This window comes from Zootoca vivipara, chromosome 2 (genome assembly GCF_963506605.1).
Source record: "Zootoca vivipara chromosome 2, rZooViv1.1, whole genome shotgun sequence".
In the NCBI taxonomy this organism is placed as follows: Eukaryota; Metazoa; Chordata; class Lepidosauria; order Squamata; family Lacertidae; genus Zootoca; species Zootoca vivipara.
In genome coordinates, this window is record NC_083277.1 from 6646077 (window position 1) to 6667535 (window position 21459).

General features: G+C 44.2%; 1 protein-coding gene across 1 annotated transcript in view; it reads left to right on the forward strand.

The window, feature by feature from the left end:
- The first annotated feature begins 2539 nt into the window (after positions 1 to 2539).
- LOC118081285 (uncharacterized) overlaps positions 2540 to 21459 on the forward strand; it is a 36815-nt gene continuing 17895 nt past the window's right edge. The window contains exons 1-8 of the mRNA XM_035107720.2: positions 2540 to 2979; positions 5374 to 5469; positions 7261 to 7491; positions 13821 to 13843; positions 15248 to 15357; positions 16540 to 16572; positions 17749 to 17778; positions 18156 to 18227. Coding sequence (XP_034963611.2) covers positions 2563 to 2979; positions 5374 to 5469; positions 7261 to 7491; positions 13821 to 13843; positions 15248 to 15357; positions 16540 to 16572; positions 17749 to 17778; positions 18156 to 18227 — 1012 coding nt within the window. The 5' untranslated portion in view covers positions 2540 to 2562. The remainder of the gene's footprint in view (positions 2980 to 5373; positions 5470 to 7260; positions 7492 to 13820; positions 13844 to 15247; positions 15358 to 16539; positions 16573 to 17748; positions 17779 to 18155; positions 18228 to 21459) is intronic.

The following is a 21459-nucleotide window of genomic DNA, read 5'->3' on the forward strand; positions in this document are numbered from 1 at the left end:
CTCTCACTGCCTCCATTTCTTCCCCTTCTATTTGCCAGGAGGTGATGGGACCAGTGGCCATGATCTTGGTTTTTTTGATGTTGAGCTTCAGACCATATTTTGCGCTCTCCTCTTTCACCCTCATTAAAAGGTTCTTTAATTCCTCCTCGCTTTCTGCCATCAAGGTTGTGTCATCTGCATATCTGAGGTTGTTGATATTTCTTCCGGCAATCTTAATTCCGGCTTGGGATTCATCTAGTCCAGCCTTTCGCATGATGAATTCTGCATATAAGTTAAATAAGCAGGGAGACAATATACAACCTTGTCGTACTCCTTTCCCAATTTTGAACCACTCAGTTGTTCCATATCCAGTTCTGACTGTAGCTTCTTGTCCCACATAGAGATTTCTCAGGAGACAGATGAGGTGATCAGGCACTCCCATTTCTTTAAGAACTTGCCATAGTTTGCTGTGGTCGACACAGTCAAAGGCTTTTGCATAGTCAATGAAGCAGAAGTAGACGTTTTTCTGGAACTCTCTAGCTTTCTCCATAATCCAGCGCATGTTTGCTATTTGGTCTCTGGTTCCTCTGCCTTTTCGAAATCCAGCTTGCACTTCTGGGAGTTCTCGGTCCACATACTGCTTAAGCCTGCCTTGTAGAATTTTAAGCATAACCTTGCTAGCGTGTGAAATGAGCGCAATTGTACGGTAGATCTACATGTGATGTCTTGCCCTATAAACAACTATATTCCAGCCTGCTTGTAAGCTAACTTTAAAGGCCTAAAATGTAGCCTTATTAGCTACTAAGGGTTCTTAAGTTGCGCCCAGGCAGGGACAGAGACAGTCAATAACGACACCGGGGTTGAGTTCCATTCAGAGAAAGAGTTTAATTCTTAAATTTAAGAGACTCTCGGTGATCAGCTCACAACAAGAGTAAAGTAACACAAATTTGCAAAGATTCTTATACACTTCTTTGGGCTCCTTCCCCCTCCTCTGTAAGAGTGCGCACGCAAGGGGGTCACAGGTTACAAATCCATATTAGGAAAATCCGTATCCTGTCCTTCTCATAAACAGAAAGGGGGTCACAAGTACATATAAGGAAGATCCGTGTCCGGTCCTGTGCATAAACACATGCTAGACAAGACTATCTTGCCTGTGTCTCTGTGCGTCAGACTGATAGCGTCAGACAAGGCCAGCCATCCGGCCTTGATAGCAAGCTGGGCATCCTCAAGCAGCCTTGAGTGGGGGCTTGAAACCTTGAGCATCTCCTGATGCAGACTGCAGACCTTGTGCTCTCTGGCAAGGCCATCCTGTCTAGCTGTCAAATGTTTTCATTACACTTTAACACAGAGACACAGAGGCACTAGAAGCATTTTAAGGAGAAAAGCATCCCAGGAATATGGGGGCTAAGCCACACAATCAGAATTATACAATGCAGGTAATGCAAACCATAGGATCAGATTTAGCTCAATAATACAATTGGCAAACCTCTCTCCACAAAATGGCGGAAAGGCAAAATATGAATCAATCAGCTAAAGAGCTCTGCAGTTTTAAGAGCTTTTTACTCATAATTTTTGTGGAATATGATCGGTTCCACAGCCAAGATCAGAATAATATTGTTCAAAGCCATTTTTGCCTCCGCCATTTAAATGTCTTGACACTTTCAGTCTATCAAATCAATAACAAAATTATGCAGGTAATAGGTCTGTTGAAGTGTGGTGCAGTCTTACCACTGCTCATTTTTCTCCCCTTAAACCCTATTTATGATTTACTTTCTGAAGACTGTACATTTTGCCTGAGAATAAATCCTTTCCACCACTGAATACTAATGAATGCCTTAATGTTTTTATAAAAAAATCTCTTGGATGGTATTATAAATAAATCACATATGCTTTGTAAAAATAAAAAAGGGAAACCAAAGAGGAAAAACAAAGAAAAGGTAATTGGAGGAGGAGAAAAAGGGAAGAGTGTGTTTGTGTCTTTGTGTGTTTTGCCTCGCTGGGGTCTTTCCTTGAACTCTGTGGACGCCTCTTGCTTGCCTGGATGAAGGGTGGAGGTTCGGGTATCACCAGAGCCTTCACAGTAGACCTCATGATCAGGGTTTTCCCAAACTTGGGTCTCCAGCTGTTTTCAGACTACAATTCCTATCATCCATGACCACTGTTCCTGCTAGCTAGGGATCATGGGAATTGTAGTCCGAAAACAGCTGGAAATCCAAGTTTGGGAAACACTGGGCCAGATGGTATGGGGAGAGGGAATCCCCCCCAAGGTAACTGCCCTAGGGCTTTGTATGGCAGAACCCAAGACCCTTTGCCAAGGAAGCATATGAATGAAAATGTTGCAGTATGAATGCCACAACTTCCTAGGTAGGTGGGTGTTTGTGTAATCAAAAGCATGCAAAGCAATCAAGAAGCATTCTATGCTACTGTACTTGAGGAAACATTCAGCAAATGCAAAGTCCTGGAGACATTTCTTTTTTTAAAAAAAGATCACATGATCACTGAGTCATTTCCAGGAAGGGAAACTCCACGTGGCTGAAAACTGAGAAAGCGAAATTTAACTCGGCTCTTTGGCGCGAAGGAGCCATGGCTGCTGCAGGGGGTCACATCCAGCGTCTCCGTAATGAAGCCACGTGCTCCATCTGCCTGGATTACTTCAAGGATCCAGTGACCATCCCAGAGTGTGGGCACAACTTCTGCCGATCCTGCCTGATCCAGTACTGGGAGGAATCGGAGGCAGAGGCTTCCTGCCCTCAGTGCAGAAAAACAGTTCAGAGAAGGGGTCTCATCCCCAACCAGCAACTGGCTAATATGGTAGAAATAGCCCAGAATCTCAGCCTTCAAGAGGGAAAGGGAGAAGGAGGAGTCTGCGAAGATCACCAGGAGCCCCTGAAGCTCTTCTGCAAAGTCCATGAAGCCCCTATCTGCCTGGTTTGTGACAAATCAAAGGAACATGAAAATCACAAGGTGATTCCTCTGAAGGAGGCTTTCGAGGAATACAAGGTAGGAGATCCCTGGATCTCGAGGGGAGAAATAGCTGTGGATTCTTTGGGGAGGTTTTCTTTTTAATCCTCAGGTCCTAAGTAGGCATGGCATAAATTGGTGGTTGTTTATTATGTAAAAAGCAGCCAAGGGGAAGCCTGAGGGCTCCTGGGATGGCTGGGAGGAGGGGGTTGACGTCTCTCTGCCAGGGGGACCAAGGGATCTTCCCTTGAAATACTGCAGCTTCAAAGATTTGAACTCGGACCTTGGTAGGGAGAGAAAGGGTTAACCTCATCCACATCCCCCAGCAAGGTTGCTTTGTACATACCGTGTTTCTCTGAAAATAAGACACCATCTTATTTATTTATTTATTTATTTATCCTAAAAAAAACACACACAATGGCTTATTTTCAGGGGATGTCTTATATCAGGGGTCCCAAACTACGGTCCGCGGGCCGGATGCGGCCCAATTGGGCTCCCAATCTGGCCCGCGGTGACCCCCGCTGCCGCCGCCCGTTCTTCCGGGTCGGAAAAAAGCGCCGAAAATCGTTTGTGCGCATGCGTATGGGCCTCTCCCGACCCAGAAAAGGTCATTTCTCGTGCACTTCCGGGTCGGGGGAGGCCCATACGCATGCGCACAAACGATTTCCGGCACTTTTTCTGACCTGGAAGCGCGCCGCCGCGCCAGTAAGTGCGTGTGTGCATACGCACGGGTGCGCACTCCCCCACCCGCCGGCCCGCACAGGCGTGCACTCCCCCGCCCTCCGGCCCGCCGCGCAATCGGCGCGGTGGGAACCGGCCCAAAGCCGGGTAAGTCTGGGGACCCCTGTCTTATATTTTTCCTCCTCCTCCTCCTGCCGCGACCGGTATTGCTGTTGTGCCTATCACTGTGTCTTATTTTCGGGGTATGGCTTATATTCCTTGAATGCTTAAAAATCCTGCTATGGCTTATTTTATGACTACGTCTTAAAATAGGAGAAACGGGGTATTTAGACCAGTAAAAATATAAATTGCACACACACAACTAAGTACATGTCTCCTTTGGCTACCAGGATGCCTCCTCAATGCACTGCAAAACAGAGCAGCAAGGAGGGGCTGTTAACCAGGAATTGACCAGAAGGTGCAGGATCCCGCCCCCCAAGTATATGTCGGAATCAGATTTTTGAGTGGGGGTGGAAGCACCTACTGGTGGGGAGCACGCTTATTCTGGGGGTGCTGCGAGTCCTGTGCAATGAGGTTTCTTGGGGGAGGGAGCTGTGGATCTCCTTCCACCCCAAATGGCAAAGGAGTCCATGATTCAGAGTAGCATCTGCAAAGACAAGGGGAAAAGATGACTTTTTCATGGCAACTCGAATTGGACCTGAGCAATTAAATATGTAATTTAAATTTAAATTTTAAAAAGGAAGTAAAATCCCTTTTAAAAAATCACTTGTTCTACTACAGTGGTGCAAAAATGCTCCTGTGTCATGCAATGCTAATAATGCCATGAAATAGTAATAACAGTGAAAAGAAGCTGGCCCCTGTGAACTGGCAGGATGACCAGACAGCAATCTTCTGATTGAATGATCTACTTAGGTGGATTCTGACCACAGCAAGAACTTCTTTGGCCCAGAAATTGAAGAAGCTGCAGCACTTAAATCTCCCCTGGTGGCACAAGCACACGTGGGCTCTGGATACTGCAGAGAAAATAACTGACAAATAGCAGAAAACCTGAGTTGCCATTTGGCCCAATTAAGCAACAAAGCAGTGATGTTAAGAGGAAGGGTGGAAAAGCCCTAGGCTTGCAGAAGAGGGGTTTGGGTTGGGTGAAGTTTTGAGAAGCTCAGGTCTATCCCTGCATCTCTAGCTTCTTAGACTGACCTCTCTCTTTGATGCTAGACTGATTCATCCCAGGTTGGATCCTGCCCTGGCCCTTCCTCCTTTTCCCACTTCTCCCTGGGACCTCAAGATGAGAAGTCAGGCTGGGACTCCCAAGGAGGGGGGAGAGGAGAGGAGGCTGAGAGAGCACTCTGCAAGGGAGGGGGTTTGAGAAAGGGTATGGGGCTGCCAGCTCTGCAAGCAAGGGGGGACCTAACTGGGATCCTGAGCCCCACAGGGGTGCTGCAGAAAAAAGGTACTTGGTCAAGGGAGTCATGCACCCAAAAAGCTTGAAAACCTCCAGACTCTTACCGGTATTTCCTCCAGTAAACTACTTTGCTACAGGGTAGTCTCCAGCAAGTCGCGCGCCCTGGCGCTGAGGGGCGGAGATCGCTCCGGCGCCCCCGCCCTCGCAGGGGCCCCGCGCCACCGGGGGTCTATCTAGAGCCGGCCCTGCTTTGCTATTATAGCAAGGCCACTGGACCCAAACACTCAGTATTATATTCATCTCCTCTCTCTGTGTCTCAATCAAAGCTGAGTTTTCCCTTTTCTCTTAAGGAAGAGATCTGTCGCCGCCTGGAAATTCTGAGGAAAGAGAGAGAGGAAATTCTGGCCTATCAAGCAGACCTGGACAAGGAAAGCAAAGACCTCCTTGTAAGTGTCTCTATTGTTACTAGACAGGGAACAAGCACTTGAGACCTCCAGGTATAGGGCAGTATATAAATTCAATGAGGAAGAAGAAGAAGAAGAAGAAGAAGAAGAAGAAGAAGAAGAAGAAGAAGAAGAAGAAGAAGAAGAAGAAGAAGAAGAAGAAGAAGAAGAAGAAGAAGAAGAAGAAGAAGAAGAAGAAGAATTGAGTCAGGATTGAAAAGTGATAGGGAAATCTGCCAATTTCAGCTTCTCCCCATTTCTCCTTTTTCCATATCAGTCGGTTTATTAATTTATTATTCTGAAAATGATCCAGATGTTAGGGTAGCTACTTCCTTGTATAAATATTTTGATCTGTACTGTGCCCTCATAAATACACTTTTTGTGAATATTAGCTGGCTGGGTCAAGCTTGAAAATATCAGAGGTGTGAATTTCAAAGCTTTTCTTTGGTCTCCAAATTTTTTCAGCAATAGCAAATTAGGTAAGTTCACCTTTGAATGCAGCTAAATTGAGTTTCTTTCCCATTGTTGAAACAAAATAAAAAAATTCCTTCCAGCAGCACCTTAAAGACCAACTAAGTTTTTATTTTGGTATGAGCTTTCATGTGCATGCAACTAAGTTTTTATTTTGGTATGAGCTTTCGTGTGCATGCACACAAAAGCTCATACCAAAATAAAAACTTAGTTGGTCTTTAAGGTGCTGCTGGAAGGAATTTTTTATTTTGTTTCGACTACGTCAGACCAACATGGCTACCTACCTGTAACATTTCCCATTGTTGTATATTGTGAATAGCAGGCAAGGAGAAGCCTGAGGACTTGTGAGCTGAGAGGGTGGAAGCAATTTAATCCATATCCTGATTTGCCATAAGTGTTACTAAAGAATTGTCTTTCTGAATGTGCGCTCTTGTTCATGTTTAGGAAATTCTGCCCATTTTGAACCTTTAAATAAAATAGGGGAGCTATGGGGATGAACTCTGCACTTTGTCCTCCTCTGCCTCCTCCTCTGTTTCTGTTGCCTTTCTACACCTAAATGGCTTCAGTCTAAATTGAGGGGTGTTTTATGTCCACAAATGTTCTCTGAATAACTCTAGTTATGCCATGCCCGAAAACATGCAGGGAACATGTGAGGAGTAACAGGTAACCAAGGGGTTAAACTGTGTACTGTGTACCACCTGACCACTGAGGAAGATATCGTGTTACAGAACATAGGGGAAACTTTCCTTTGTGTAACAGTTGATTTCGATTCTGCCTGGGAGGCAGAAGCAAGATGTCTGCGATCTCCCCAGGACGTCTGTGTTTTTCTCTGTAAATAAACTTCAGTAGTGAGTAGAAGAACCTGGACTTTGTGTGTTCTTACAAGGCTTTTTATCCGAGGGCTATACAAGCTACTACTGTGCGTGAAAGGAGGAGAGAGACTCTGCATTCTCACTGCCGAGCCCGGGTCCACGCAGCAGAGCGCAGCGAAAGTGTGCTGGGCGACGTGTGCTGGGCGACGTGAGTAGCTCCTATTGAGTCGTAAATCGCTCAATAGGGCAATATAACTGTCAGAGAACATTGGTGGCTACCGGTAGGAGAAAAGCTCCTTGCTTTAGGCAGTAGCCCTCTGCAAAATAGAAGTCAACAGAAATAGCAATTGAGAGGGCCTCCCCTCAAAATAAATGTTTACTTCTTTAGCCACTGGAGGTTTGATGTCTCTAAAAAATCAGAAGTGCCCTCCCTGTGGAATTCTCATAATTTTCTTCCTGCTGTTTTGAAGGCTGACCATTGTCCACACTCAGACCTCCTCTTTACTTGCAGAAATTAACAGAAATTGAGAGGGTGAAGACTGTCGAGAAGTTCAGACAACTGTGCCAGTTCCTGGAAGAACAAGAAAAACATCTGCTGACTCATGTGGAAGAGGTGGAGAAGGAGATTGCAGGGAGAAGGGATGAGCAGCTGGCCAAACTCTCCAGGAAACTCTCCGTTCTTGAGAGAATCATACAGGAGATGGAGGAGAAGCGTCAGCAGCCAGCGAGTGAACTCCTGCAGGTAAGACAGTGGCAGGAGCAGCCCAAGGCTCCAGGAAGAGGCTGCCTCCCATCCCTTCTGTGCCCCTTTCATGTATACAAGGAGTTCAGGGGCTCTACTCAAGTTTGTAATGGACAGGAAGACCCAAGAGACCTAGGATGCTTAACTCACCTGAATGGAGACTAGAGATTCTTCTGTGTTCTTGATGGAACAGGAGATGATTTTCTGCTCTTTGCTGATGATTTGTCTCTGAATGCCTTCCCACTGGCCAATGCTGCCTTCCTGCCCTGTGAGGGGCTTCACTGAGGAAGCATTCAGGCCTCCTTCCGACATGAGCCAGTCTCTTGACCAAGCTTCTCTTCCCATTCCCTCCATGACTTCTGGGTTGATCCCCTTCCCCATGGACACAGATCAGCCCAAAATGGTGCTCAGTCACAGTGACCAAAGAGCAAGACAGAGGGACTCATCCGGACTGATGTTTGCTTCGATGTTGCACTAAGGAGCAAGTTTTTCCTGAGGGAAAGTGGCAGGACAAAGGCAAAACCACTTGGACCCGTGTTTTCTGGTCTCATCCAGACTGCTGCTTCTCCCACCCCTTTCCTCCAGGAAAACCCGCTGTTTACTGCTGAATGAGAGCAAACCTGTTCGGGTTTTTGCTGAGTCAGTAGCATAAAACACCATCAGATTGCTTCTTCACTCAATCGAATCTAGGTCAAACTAATCTAGGTCAAACTAATAACATTTGGCAGAAAGCCAAGGTCTGCTTCTACCTTAGCAACAGCGTTTCTATTGGTTGAGGTTCAACACTGAGACTAGTTATCTGTGAAAGCCAGTTCAGTATGTGTTGTGGTGAGTGTAGGAGAGAAATTGCTGTATAGGTTGAGAGAGAGACAGAGAGGAGAGGATTTATTTTGCTTTGCTTTGTATATAGAAACTCTGTTTTCTTTTATTTTAATAAATCCTGTAAATAGTTTATTCTGCGTCCAGACGTCTAGTCATTTCAGTTACCGCCAGAAGCTTCCGGAAAACCTGCGCAAACTCTGCTGTGTTCAGGCTGCAGTCACACCTGACACTTAAAAACTCTAAGAGGTTATGGGAAGGACACTGGCTGGTTCCTGGCTGGCGTGTTGGCATCAGTGAGCTGGTGAAGCCGTGGACGCGTGGAATCGTTTGGACAACAGCTGCAGCGTGGAAGTGCTGGATGCTGTGTTTCCTGTTCTCTCTCGGAGGCCGTGAGTAGCTGGTTCCAGGTTCCAGGGAACATTGCTCTCAGATGGCGTCACAACCGTTTCAGATGGCGTTTGAGCGTCTGAATGACAGCAACTACTTGCTATGGTCTGAACGCATGCAGGCAGTGCTGCAAAGGGAACATCTCTGGCAGGCTGTGAATAAGCCACCTGTGAGGCCAGATGATGAAGACCTGGATAATGACCAAAGAGCAAGGGCCACCATTATCTTGGGGCTTGAGAATTCCCAGTTACCGCATGTACGGGGGATTAAAACAGCCAAAGGTGTGTGGAAAGCGTTGAAAGACCTACATGTGCGTGAAACTGCTGTTTCCAAGTTATCTATTCGTAAGTCATTATACAAAGCAATGTTACAGCCTGGAGTGACAATGCATGATCATCTGCACAGTTTACAGATGAAGTTTGTAGCACTTCAGGAAAGAGACTGTACATTAGCCCAGGAGGAGAAAGTGTCTATCATTTTGAGCTCTCTCCCTGAAAGCTGGGACAATTTAGTAATGACTTTTGAGGCAATGAAGGAAGATGATTTAACTGTTAGTTATGTTACTGGGCGTTTGCTGGAAGAATGGCAGAAACGGGAGGACAGGTTGTTGGCTGCAGAGGCATCGACAAGCGGTCGGCTTGGAAAGAATGTGAATGCCGTTCCAGAAGGGAAGCAGCAACCACCATGTTCCTGTGAAGAGTCAGCGTATGCTGTGCGACGGTGTTTTCGGTGTGGATCGACAAAACATCTAAAACGCGGGTGCCCAGAGGTGACGAAGTATCAGCGACAAGATCAGCAGCAGCAACAGCAGCAGCAACAGCGGCAGAAGAAATTCTTCAAGCGTAAACAGTCAGCTCATCTTGTGACAGCCATGGTCAAGGTTGCTAATGAGAAACAAACTGTCTGGGTGGTTGACTCAGGTGCCACTCGTCACATCGTAAATTCTGACGAGTTGTTTGTTTCAAAGAGCGTGGCACAACGTAGCCAAATTGCTCTCGCTGACGGGAGAACTTCTGAGGTACATTCAGGGGGTTCAGTGTTTGTTCCTTGTCTGCGTGAGTGCCTGGAGAATGTGTTATGTGTGCCCTCACTAAGAAGCAACTTAATGTCAGTAGATTGTTTGCTAAAAGCTGGTTTCAAAGTACATTTTGAAGAAAACAGCTGTGTTATCAAAAAGAATGGTGAGATTCTGGGAACTGCTAAGTCAGAGGGAGGTTTGTTTATGCTTAAAGCAGGTTCTCCAATTTCAGCAGTAGTCAGTGAATCTCAGCCTGTGTTGGGTAACAAAGCTGTGCATGACAACTGTGTGCATTTATTACATAGAAAAATGGGACATGCTGGCTGGAAAAGTATTTTAAAAATGCCTATGCTAGCTGATGGGTGCAAATTGAAGAATTGTAATAAATTTTTGGATTGCAATGTTTGCAAAAAAGTTAAAACCCAGAGAGTATCATTTCCCAGAAGTGATAGAGCGATACACCGCTACAGCTTGTTCATATGGATGTAATTGGTCCATTTGCTGTTAGCAGAGGTGGAGCGCGTTTTTCTTTGACTATTGTGGATGACGCAATGCGTTATTCCTGGGTTTATCCCATGAAAAGCAAGGGAGACGTGTTTACAAAGTTCAAAGGCTGGGTGGCGTCTGTGGAGAGGTTTTTTTCTCTCAAACTGAAAAGGATTCAGACGGATAAAGGTGGAGAATTTTTGTCAAATGCTTTCCGTGATTGGTTGCATAAACGGGGCATAGGGCATAGAAAAACAAACGCTTTTTCTCCTGAAGAAAATGGAGTTGCGGAGAGAAAAAATAGATCTTTACAAACTATGATGTTTTCTATGATTGAAGATGCTGGGTTACCAATGTCCTTTTGGGCGGAAAGCATGGTTACATCTTGCTATCTTCAGAACAGACTATTCCATCAAACCATTGGTACAACTCCTTATTTCAAATTGTTTGGAAAGAAACCTAAAGTAGACCATTTGCATGTGTTTGGGTCAAAAGCATGGGTACTTATTCCCAAACAGGTACGCAAGAAAGGAGAGCCTAAAACCAAGCAGCTAATTTTTGTGGGTTATCAGGAGCTTGGAAAAGGATATAGGTTCGCAGAAGGAGCAAATGGAATTGTAATTTCCAGAAATGCCACTTTTTGTGAGCATAGTGGTTGGGAGAAATTACATGCTAACACAGAAATTTGGTTTCAATCTTCCCAAGGACACAGTGATAGTAAAAAAGAGCCTGAGAGTGGAGAGTCTGAGAATGAGGGGGAGAAAAGTACAGATAAGATATCCTCACAGCAAGAAACTAGTCAGACTTCACCCGTTGCTAAGGAACCGAAAGGGGGGCGAAGTTCTGAGGGGGAAAGTGAGACTGCAGAAACTTTTTCTCCCAGGCGATCTCAGCGGAAAAACAAAGGTGTACCACCAGAACGTTATTCTCCTGATATGGCTAACGTGTTTAATGTTTTAGTGGAGCCTCGAAGCTATCAGGAAGTGCTGAGTTTGCCATAAGAGCAGGCTAACATGTGGTTACAGGCTATGCAGGAAGAGATGTCTTCTCTAAATGAGCATAAAGTTTTTACACCAGTAGCAAAGCCTGAGGGGGCTAAAATTGTGGGCTGCAGATGGGTGTATAAGCTTAAGCCTCTAGTAACAGGAGGGTACAAACACAAGGCTCGTTTAGTAGCACAGGGGTATACTCAAAGACCTGGACTGGACTTTGACGAGACTTTTGCCCCGACTGTCAGGCCTGAAAGTGTAAGGTTACTTCTGACAATAGGAGCTAAAAGAAAGCTGAAACTCAATCATTTTGATATACAAGCTGCATACTTACATGCATCTTTAACTGAAGAACTTTACCTTACTGAGCCACCTGGCTTTGAGACAGGGTGCAATAGAGTGTTAAAGTTAAATAAAGCTCTCTATGGGCTTAAGCAGGCTGCTAGATCCTGGAATAAATGTCTCCACGAAGCATTGGTATCTTTAAATTTCAAACAGAGTGTAGCAGACAATTGTGTCTATGTACGTGGAACTGGAAGTGAACAAGAGTTGTGTCTAATATATGTTGATGATGTTTTATATGGTTGCAGGTCAGACAAACAGACAAAAAGGTTTGCAAAACAACTGTCTAGCAAATTCAAAGTAAAGGACCTAGGTCCAGTTCGATCATATTTAGGCTTGGAAGTGTGCTGGGCCAAGGATGGTAGTTGTTTGATAAATCAGCAGAGTAAAATCAAGCAGCTTTTAATTAACTATAGGATGCAAGACTGCAAAGGAACTGCAGTACCTATGGAGCCTGGATTTATAAAATCACTTCACACAGATGAGAGCTCATTGTTTGAACACCCTGAACTATATCATTCAGTTATTGGGAGTTTGTTATATCTGGCACAGTGGTCCAGACCAGATATTAGTTACGCAGTTGGCATACTAAGCAGACTGCTTTCAAAACCTACGCTTAATGCCTGGAAAGCAGTGAAACAAGTACTAAGGTACCTTAAGCAAACAATTGGCTATGTTTTACAATTAAATTCAGAAGGAGATGAAGTACTGTATTGTTACTGTGATAGTGACTGGGGAAATCTGCCAGATCGAAAATCTGTTACTGGTTTAGTCATTATGTTTGGTGGGGCGTTAATTACTTGGCGGTCCAGGAAGCAGAACGTAGTAAGTGGATCGTCTACTGAATCGGAATTTGCTGCAATTAATGAATTATGCAACGAAGTGATTTATTTCAAGCAGTTGTTAACAGATATAAATGTAAATTGTGAACAACCTGTACAAGTTTATGTGGATAACCAAGCATGCATAACTTTGAGTAATACAGAAGGTTTGAAATCACGTTCGAAACACATTGCAGTGAAATACCAAAACGTACGTTGCTGTGTACAGAATGATGTGATTAAATGTACTTATGTATCTAGTGAGGAAAATATTGCTGATGTGTTAACTAAACCGTTGTCAAAGATCAAGAACAAACAAATGTGTAAAGGTTTAGGTTTGCTAGAAAAAGCAAGTGAAGAGTTAATTGGTTCAGAAGAATCTGAGAGGGGGTGTTCGGGTTTTTGCTGAGTCAGTAGCATAAAACACCATCAGATTGCTTCTTCACTCAATCGAATCTAGGTCAAACTAATCTAGGTCAAACTAATAACATTTGGCAGAAAGCCAAGGTCTGCTTCTACCTTAGCAACAGCGTTTCTATTGGTTGAGGTTCAACACTGAGACTAGTTATCTGTGAAAGCCAGTTCAGTATGTGTTGTGGTGAGTGTAGGAGAGAAATTGCTGTATAGGTTGAGAGAGAGACAGAGAGGAGAGGATTTATTTTGCTTTGCTTTGTATATAGAAACTCTGTTTTCTTTTATTTTAATAAATCCTGTAAATAGTTTATTCTGCGTCCAGACGTCTAGTCATTTCAGTTACCGCCAGAAGCTTCCGGAAAACCTGCGCAAACTCTGCTGTGTTCAGGCTGCAGTCACACCTGACACTTAAAAACTCTAAGCCTGGTTTTCTCCGGATTGACGTTTGCTTTGATGTTGCACTAAGGAGCAGGTTTTTCCTGAGGGAAAGTGGCAGGGCAAAGGCAAAACCACTTGGACCCGTGTTTTCTGGGCACTGGAAAAGCAGAAGTGTGGATGAGCCCAAAGAAACACTGAGCTGTTTTATTACCCCTTTGGAGGCATTTTATGCTACATGTGCTTTTTTATTTCCAGTTGGAAAGTAGAATTTGAAATTTGAGGGCTTCTGTGGAAGACAATTTGGAACAGTACCCTAGTAGGATTATCCTGTAGGCTTACTTATGTCTCAATTGCACACTCAAACAGGGTAATGTTAATAAATTATAATCTAAGACATGAGATGTGTTGGAATCTAATCTTGAACCCACAAATGTAAAATTTTCCTAAAATGCTGGTGGATTTTCATAAGGATTTTAAGAAAAATAATTGCAAACAGATGTGAAAATGTGGAGAACTTGATGTCGGAAAAATTAATAATCTCAGATTGGAAAAATAAAAAAATAAAATAAAACCAAAACTGGCTGATCCATCCATCCCTGAGGGCCAGAAGCTGAGGGGTTCTTCCTAGTGTGGCTTGTGGTGTGTAGTGAATTCCCTTCTCTTCTCCTCTAGGATATGAGAAGCACCTTGCAGAGGTAAGTGAATCTTGCTCATTTCCATTAGCATCACTCCATGAGGCCAGAATGCAAGAACCTCAAATATGGCCCTCAAACAGGGGCTGCGGGGGGGGGGGGAGACTGTGGGACTCACTCCCTGCAGCATTTCACAGGTAAAGCAGGACCGCCTCTTTGGAACTTGTAGCACCCAATTCTCCCCAATGAATTTCCTTTGTGAGGTTTGGTTTTACTTTTGTAATGTGTATTATCTGTTTTGTATTGGCCTGAATGTCCTTTTGATGAATCATTAGATTTGGATGTGCACCTGTGGAAGATAAGATATCTTTATTGTCATTGTCCCCTTGCGGGAACAACAAAATTACTCGGTTGCTACATCCACTCAGATAAAGCATTCCGCATAATCCAAAATTACAAAACCTAATTAAAAACAGTAAATATCATACAAATAACAAGTAAAATAAGATGACTTCAAAGTCAAGGCTTTCCATTTAAGGCCAAAATCGCTCTAGAGAAGAAACTGTTCCTGAGACGGCTCATTCTTGCCTGCATAGTTCTATACCTTCGTCCCGATGGCAGGAGCTGAAACAAATGGTGACCAGGGTGCAATGGGTCTCTTGATATGTCCAGTGCTTTTCTATGGCACCTGGTGGTATAGATTTGTTCTAAGGTGGAAAGTGAGCAGCCAATAATGCTCTCTGCTGTCTCAACTTCTGCAAATATCCAATTCTAGACCAGAGGTTATCTAATATATCAAAACAAGAGATCCCCAAGCTCCAGAAACAAATATTTTGAGTTTACTCAAGTGTCGCTAAGAGAAGGCTGTTTTACTGGCACACACAACAAGGCAAAGTTCCTTTCCTAGGATCAATGATTGCCTTAGTTGTTTCCTTCTCGACCAGTTTTGTCACTCTTACAGCAAGCACTCTGCCGGCCACCCCACCTTATCTCAAGCAAACACCTGCCCCATAGAGCCCCTTGGGAGGGGGTGATTTCTCACAAAGGAATTGGCTGTATTCTTGACCATATTCCGGCTGCAGTATTTAAGTTTAAGGTGTCACTCAGGTTCAGAGTAGAGGTTTTGAGGAACATTTCACGTTTTCCAACAAAAGTGAATCTCTTTATCTTCCTCACAACTTCTCTGTGGACATCTAGAGAAAGTAAAAGTGTGCTGTGCTGTCCTCACCCATATGATTCTGCTTCTTCTTTGAATTGACATCAGTGGGGAGACTCAGAGGCCTGGGGTTGCTGTGTTGACCCTTGGGGGTCTGGCTGAGGAGTCGGTAGTGAGGAAGAAACTCCCCACTCGGTACCTGCCTGTCCCTCTAGGATTTCCATGGCCGACTTCCTCCTCTCAATTCCTTTCTTTTCCTTTAACAGAAATTGTGGATTTGAATGGGCTGACATTGTTTTTCTTTTCACCAGGTATGAGAAAAGAGAGAGTCCAGAGAAGCCACTGCCTTTCCCTCCAGAACTGAGGAACAGGATCTTGGAATCCTGTGATCTAAATCACCTTGTGGAGAATGCAATGAAAGGTAATGCATAATGGCTGCCAGGATTTCACACTGGGAATTCTATTACTTCTTCAGAACTGAACATGCCAGGCTCTTATTGCATGCAGGGCCAGCCCTACGGCCAGGCTGGGTGGCGCAGGGTGCCACGGCGCCGGCCCGCCAGGGGGGGCGCCACGCAACTGTGCCCGCCTGCCGGTCAGATGGTCCGCCGCGCGGCAGCGCCATCATCATCAGCGCTGCGCGCTAAACCCGCCCGCCGGTCGTGCAGCAGCGCCCTTGGTAGCCGTGCTGCGCGCTGAGCCTGCCCGCCCACCCGTCACGCTGGAAAACGGGGTGCCGGGGGGCGCCGTAGGGATCTGTCGCACCACGGCGCCAGGGCGACCAAGGTGCTTAGACGGCCCTGATTGCATGGAATTGAGTAACCCCAGGATACCTTCCTTCTTGGTGCTCCACCCTTCATTTCCTGTCCCCCAGAATGGCCAATGTATATTGTGACGCTGGAGCTTGTAAAGAAAGCCTGAACCAGAGTGCAGAGCAAAGTTGGGATTTTTTCCTCCCCTGTGCATCTGTTTACAATTCTACGGAACCTCCTTTTCCTTTTGGTTTCCTGTCTACACAATCTGGGGTTGTCCTTTTGGAGGTTCTCCTGCTCTGAATGGAGTCAAAGGGCATTAAGAAGCCCCCAGTTCCCCCTCTGCCTCCTGCTCAGGCTTGTTTCTCGTTAGTAAGTGCACCAGTAAAAAATAGACCAAGAACTCAGGCTAAGTCTTTAAGTTGTAGTCAGAGTTGTAAATCTAAATCTAAACTCTGACTACAACTTAAAGACTTAGCCTGAGTTCTTGGTCTACTCTTTATTGGTGCAGGCGTGTTTCTCAGCAGTGGAGCCAAGGCCTGAGCCATCTCCTCATACGTCTACCTGCAGCTGCTTCAAGATCTCATGAGAGTTCCCCCATTGAGGATAGAAGCAAGAGCACATGAGCCCCAAAGGGCACAATTCTGCTTGTTAACATTATGAAAGTTTTGTAGAAGGTTTGTGAGGAAGGGCGTCCCTTTGCATGACAGCTCTGCCAAGCCTTCCTCATCAACCTTCGCTTTTCCTTATGTTTCACAATTTGGTTTTAATAATTTCCCCCACAACTTTACTTGGGAAGATGTTAAGGCTGCCTCATTGCCTTTACACTTCATATCTTTTTGCTTCCTCAGATGCTATGTTATTCAGAGAACAGATTCAGAAAGGTAAATTTCCAGGGGAGAAACAGTTTCACAGGAGGGATGTGGACTGATATTTCATGGGTGTTGAAACATCTGCTCTGCAGAGTTTGGGACCCCCATCAATGGCGTCACTCTGGGTAACAGTCCTCTAGTGGTGTTTGGGTTCTTTGTATGTCCCATGAATGAACTGGGAGGGGGTTTGAAGGCTTGGTTTGGAGGCAGAGCTTGTCCCTGCGAAGAACCTACATACCAGTCTGAGTTCCATTCCTGCCCATAGAGTATTATCCTGGTTTTCCCCTCAATTTTATAGATTTTGCTTTCTTTCATAAAATTTATATACTGCTTGTTTGTAGGAAAAAGCCTCAGAGCCCTTAAGGATAATCCTGCAGGGTCAGTCCAATGTCCATCTTGTTGAGTTCTCATAGGGAACCTCCTGGGCATTTTGTTTTCCCTCCACACAATCTGGAGAGGTTCTTTTGAGGCTTCTCGAGATTTGCTTGGATTTCCCCCTCGTGAAGTGTGTTTAAAAGGGCACCCGCAAGCACCCAGTCCCTCCTCCACCTCCTGCCCAGGCTGGTCTCCCAGCAGTACAGCCAAGACCTGAGCCTCTTCCTCAGAGTTTCAACCTCACCAGCCATTTCTCGTGCTTCAGCCATCCCAATATCCTGAGAGTTCCCACAATTTTTTTAAGATCAGCCCCATTCCACGAGGGAGACCCTTGGAATTACAGTGCAAAGCTCTGCCTATTCTTCCTCTGCAATTTGGTTTGTCAGCATTCTTGGAAATTCGGTTTCAAAAGTTTTTTCCCACCAGTTTACTTGGGGCAGATGTTAACCTTTCTTCATCCATCCAGTACAGATCACCAATTCATTTCTGAATTTTGAATGATTGTATTCCGCCATTTTCTAGTATGGTTTACCATTTCTGATTTCCCAATGGATTCATGGAATGGTAGAATTTGAATGGATTGCAAGGATCATCTAGTCCAACCCCTGCAATGCAGGAATCACAGCTAAACACATTAGTTGTTTTAATTCCTTAGGCCTACAGTTGTCGTCTTTCCAATTATTTGTTCTATGATTTAATCTTTCGCTTGAAATAAGGAAACAACAGATGCTATGTTATGGTGATGTTTTGTAAAAAGATTTTCATTGAGCTATTGCAGTGTAGACCATTAATCCTCTCTTTTTGCTTCCTCAGATGTTCAGTCATTCGGAAATCTCCAGAGAGGTAAATTTTACATGGATACTCCAATTCACAGGAGGGGGGGGACTAGTGTTTCATGGGGGGGTCAAGAGTCTCTTATGTACGGTTGAGAACCATCCACAGCTTGTAGCAGTAGTAGTAGTAGTAGTAGTAGTAGTAGTAGTAGAATTTGAATGGATCCCAAGGATCATCTAGTCCAACCCCTGCAATGCAGGAATCACAGCTAAAGACTTTAATTGTTTTAATTCCTTAGGCCTACGGTTATCGCCTTTGTTCTATGATTTAATATTTTGCTTGAAATAAGGAAACAACAGATGCTGTAACAGGTGATGTTTTGTAAAACGATTTTCTTTGAGCTATTGTAGTTGTAGCCCATTAAGCCTTTCTTTTTGCTTCTTCAGATGTCCAGTCATTCAGAAATCTCCAGAGAGGTAAATTGCACACGGAGACCCCAATTCACAGGAGGGGGGCTAGTGTTTCATGGGGGGTCTCTTCTGTACAGTTGAGAACCATCCACAGCTTGACTCTAGCCCTCTAGGGAACTTCCGGTCGGCCACCATTGTCCATCAACGAGGGAAACCTCGGTCTCCGAGGCCCCTGGCGCCCGGGGGGGGGAGTCGTCCGAGTGCCGCGACCCCCCTGAGAACCCCCGGATTGGACTTGTAAGTAAAATTATTGGATTTAATTAGAGAAGATTTGGTCTTGGGAGGGGAATTCAAAAAGGAAACGGAGATCGCCCCCCCCCCCAAGATACTATTACACAGTTACAGAACCTGCAGCTATTATGCTGGATTGGGAACTGGAGATCCGCTAAAAAATTAAGCTGAACCCCTTCCTTGTGGTGGCAGAGCCAAAGGAAGGAGATTTATGTTTGTGGATTTCTGCAAAAACTTTTAAAATACTTTGAACGAGCCCTTCAGCAAACTGGGGGCAGGAGCCTGGAGTCTACGACCAGCCGCCATTGTGACGTCACCGGCTAGGAAGTCATTCATTATTGTGAACTCTTGAACTTTTGACTAGGTGTTTAAATAGAAGAAAAAGTGGGATTTGTTGCAAAAAGACTTTGAAATTAAAAAGAGAAGTTTGACTTTATAAACTGAGTAAAGGAACAAGATTGCATAGAAATTTCAAAGGGAAATCTGCCTGAGAATAGAGCACTGCTTCTGGAAAGCTCCCCCCTCATTTTGTAATTTGAGAAGACAAAGGATCCTGCTAGACAAAACAATGAGTCTCCAGCTGAATAAGGACAACACACAATTTTTGTTAGAACAAATCCAACAACTGGTGGAAGGTGTGCAGGATTATAGAAGACAGACACAGACTTTGAAAGAACTGTTACAGGTGTCTCCCCAAAAGGACAATTTGGAACAACAAATGGTGGAAATAGAAGAAAGACGAAAAAGAAGTAAAGGATCTAAAACAAAAGGAGCAGCAGATTGTGAGACTTGAGCAACTTGTGAGAGAGGCTGCACAGGACAAATCTCGGAACCAGAAGGCTTCAGTCCAAGAAGAAAAAATTCAGGACCCTGTGCTCTCAGTGAGAGAGGGAGTTCAGGCTCCTGTTAAGGACAACCAAGTAGAGACAAATGATCAGAATGAGATTTGGCATTGGGGGGACAAGAAGAAGGAAGCCTGGATTGGGAGTGGGGGACAGGAATTGGAACAACAGGAGATATCGAGAGAAGGGGGTGGCATGCAACGGGCAAGAGATGGTGTGGGGTGAAACCGTAAGAAATTTTAAATAAGGGATGGATTAAATGGTTGGAAATTGGAATGTTATTAGGACCTGGCCGTGGATTACAGGGAACTGTCAACCAGGGGAGGGAGGGGTTGTTTTTTTAAGGAAATAAGGGTAATAGGTTAAAAATGAGGGTGATAGATTTAGTAAATGGGAATATTTTTTAGGGAAACTTGTAGGCTAAGGGTTTTTTTATAGATGGAATACTTTTTTATCTTTTTTTCTTTTTCTTTTTTAATAAGGGAGTTTCTAGGATTTAATAGTATTAAATTATGTGAAGATATAGAAAGTATTATTAGATGAGTATGTTACACAGTGAAAACGTGTATAAAATGGACTCGGGAAGGGTGGGACTGGGAAGTCGAAGTTATGACAATGATATAGTTAGATTGATGTTATTTTTTCCTTCCTTCTTTTTTTCTCTGTTTTCTATTCATTTCTTTTTGTGGTTTTTTTGTAATTTTTTCTTTTTTCTCTTTTCTTTCTTTCTTTCTTTCTTGATGGTATTGAGTTTTTCTAAATTGTATGTTGTGAGGATAAGAGTTGTGAAGTGTTTTAAGCTGAAAATATCCAATAAAAATTATTTTTAAAAAAAAGAAAAGAAAAGAAACTTCCCAGAAGGATCAGGTGGAGAAGGGAAGAGTTTTATTCTTTCCTAGAGACAGTTGGGTCGCTTTTCCATGTGACCATTTCCAGGCCTGGTTGCCATATGTCTTCTTTTTTCCTGCCACATCCTCTACTTTCATTGATTAAAATTTCTACCTGGGCGGATTTTTAAAATTTGGCATAATGTCCCAAGTTTTTTTGTTTGGTTTTTTGGTTTACATGATCCCATAATTTTTTTTTCTAGTGTACTAGACTCAGATCTAAGGCACCTTGCTTAGCTAGTCTGCAGCAGAGAATCACAACAGAGCCGCATCTTAAGCTAGCAAAATCCCTTCTCTTGTGGCTGAACTAAAAGGACGTTGGCTCAGCTACAAGATCTTGGAGAAGGAGTCTGGGAGCGCAAGAATTAACATCCCCCTGCCCTTAAGGAGAGCCCATGTGCAGATGTTAAACAGTTTAATACATTGTTCTGTGCACACTTATGTTCACAAAGATGTGAACATGAGCCCGATAAACTTTCATGTGGCAAGCAAGGGAGCAACATGTATTATTGTTGTTGTTGTTGTCAGTTAATAACATTGCTACTGGCAATATATCACAGCTTCTATAGCCTACATATAGTAATTTAAAATGAGAGTTGTCATAGTGATCCATGGTTAAAAGTAGAAGTTGGCAAATGTGTCCTCTTTCTTGCTCTTTACACATGGCAGCCCTACACTTGCCTATCATGACTGTCTCAGCCCCAAAGTGGTAACCTTTTGAGTTATTCCCCGCTTCTCCCAGGGAACTAGTCTTATGGTATGTATTAAATCCAAAAGAGAAGTATTGAATAAAATAGCCCTGCCACCTGATTTCTCTTCCCTGGTGGCAAGGCCTAAACTTCCAAGATGGTAGGAAGGGAAGGAGAGACCAAGTGGGTGAGGGAGATGGAGAGCAGGAATAAACAGGCTCCCCACTTAACACGGTTTTCACTTGAGGGCACGAGGGCCCAGAACGTGACCACTGTGAAAGTGAGGGTCGCCTATATGTGTTTTTATGTTGTCTTTTTATGCTGTGAACCACCCTATAGATGAAGGCCAGTATGTAAATGTTGTAAATGTTGTTGTTGTTGTTGTTGTTGTTGTTGTTGTTGTTAGAACAGGGTCCTCCTCCCCCACCCCAATGTCAGAGAGGGGCAGCTTCTCTCCTCTCCTGCCTCCTCCAATTCTCCTCTCTTTCCCCTTCACTAACACAGAAGAGATGACTAAGAGGTTTACTGGGTGGTTTTTCCTCTTATAAAATGCCTGGATTGCAAGGAGGGCAGGAACAATATACATCGAATATAAGAAAGTGGAGAAAAATGATTTAAAAACGAACAACGA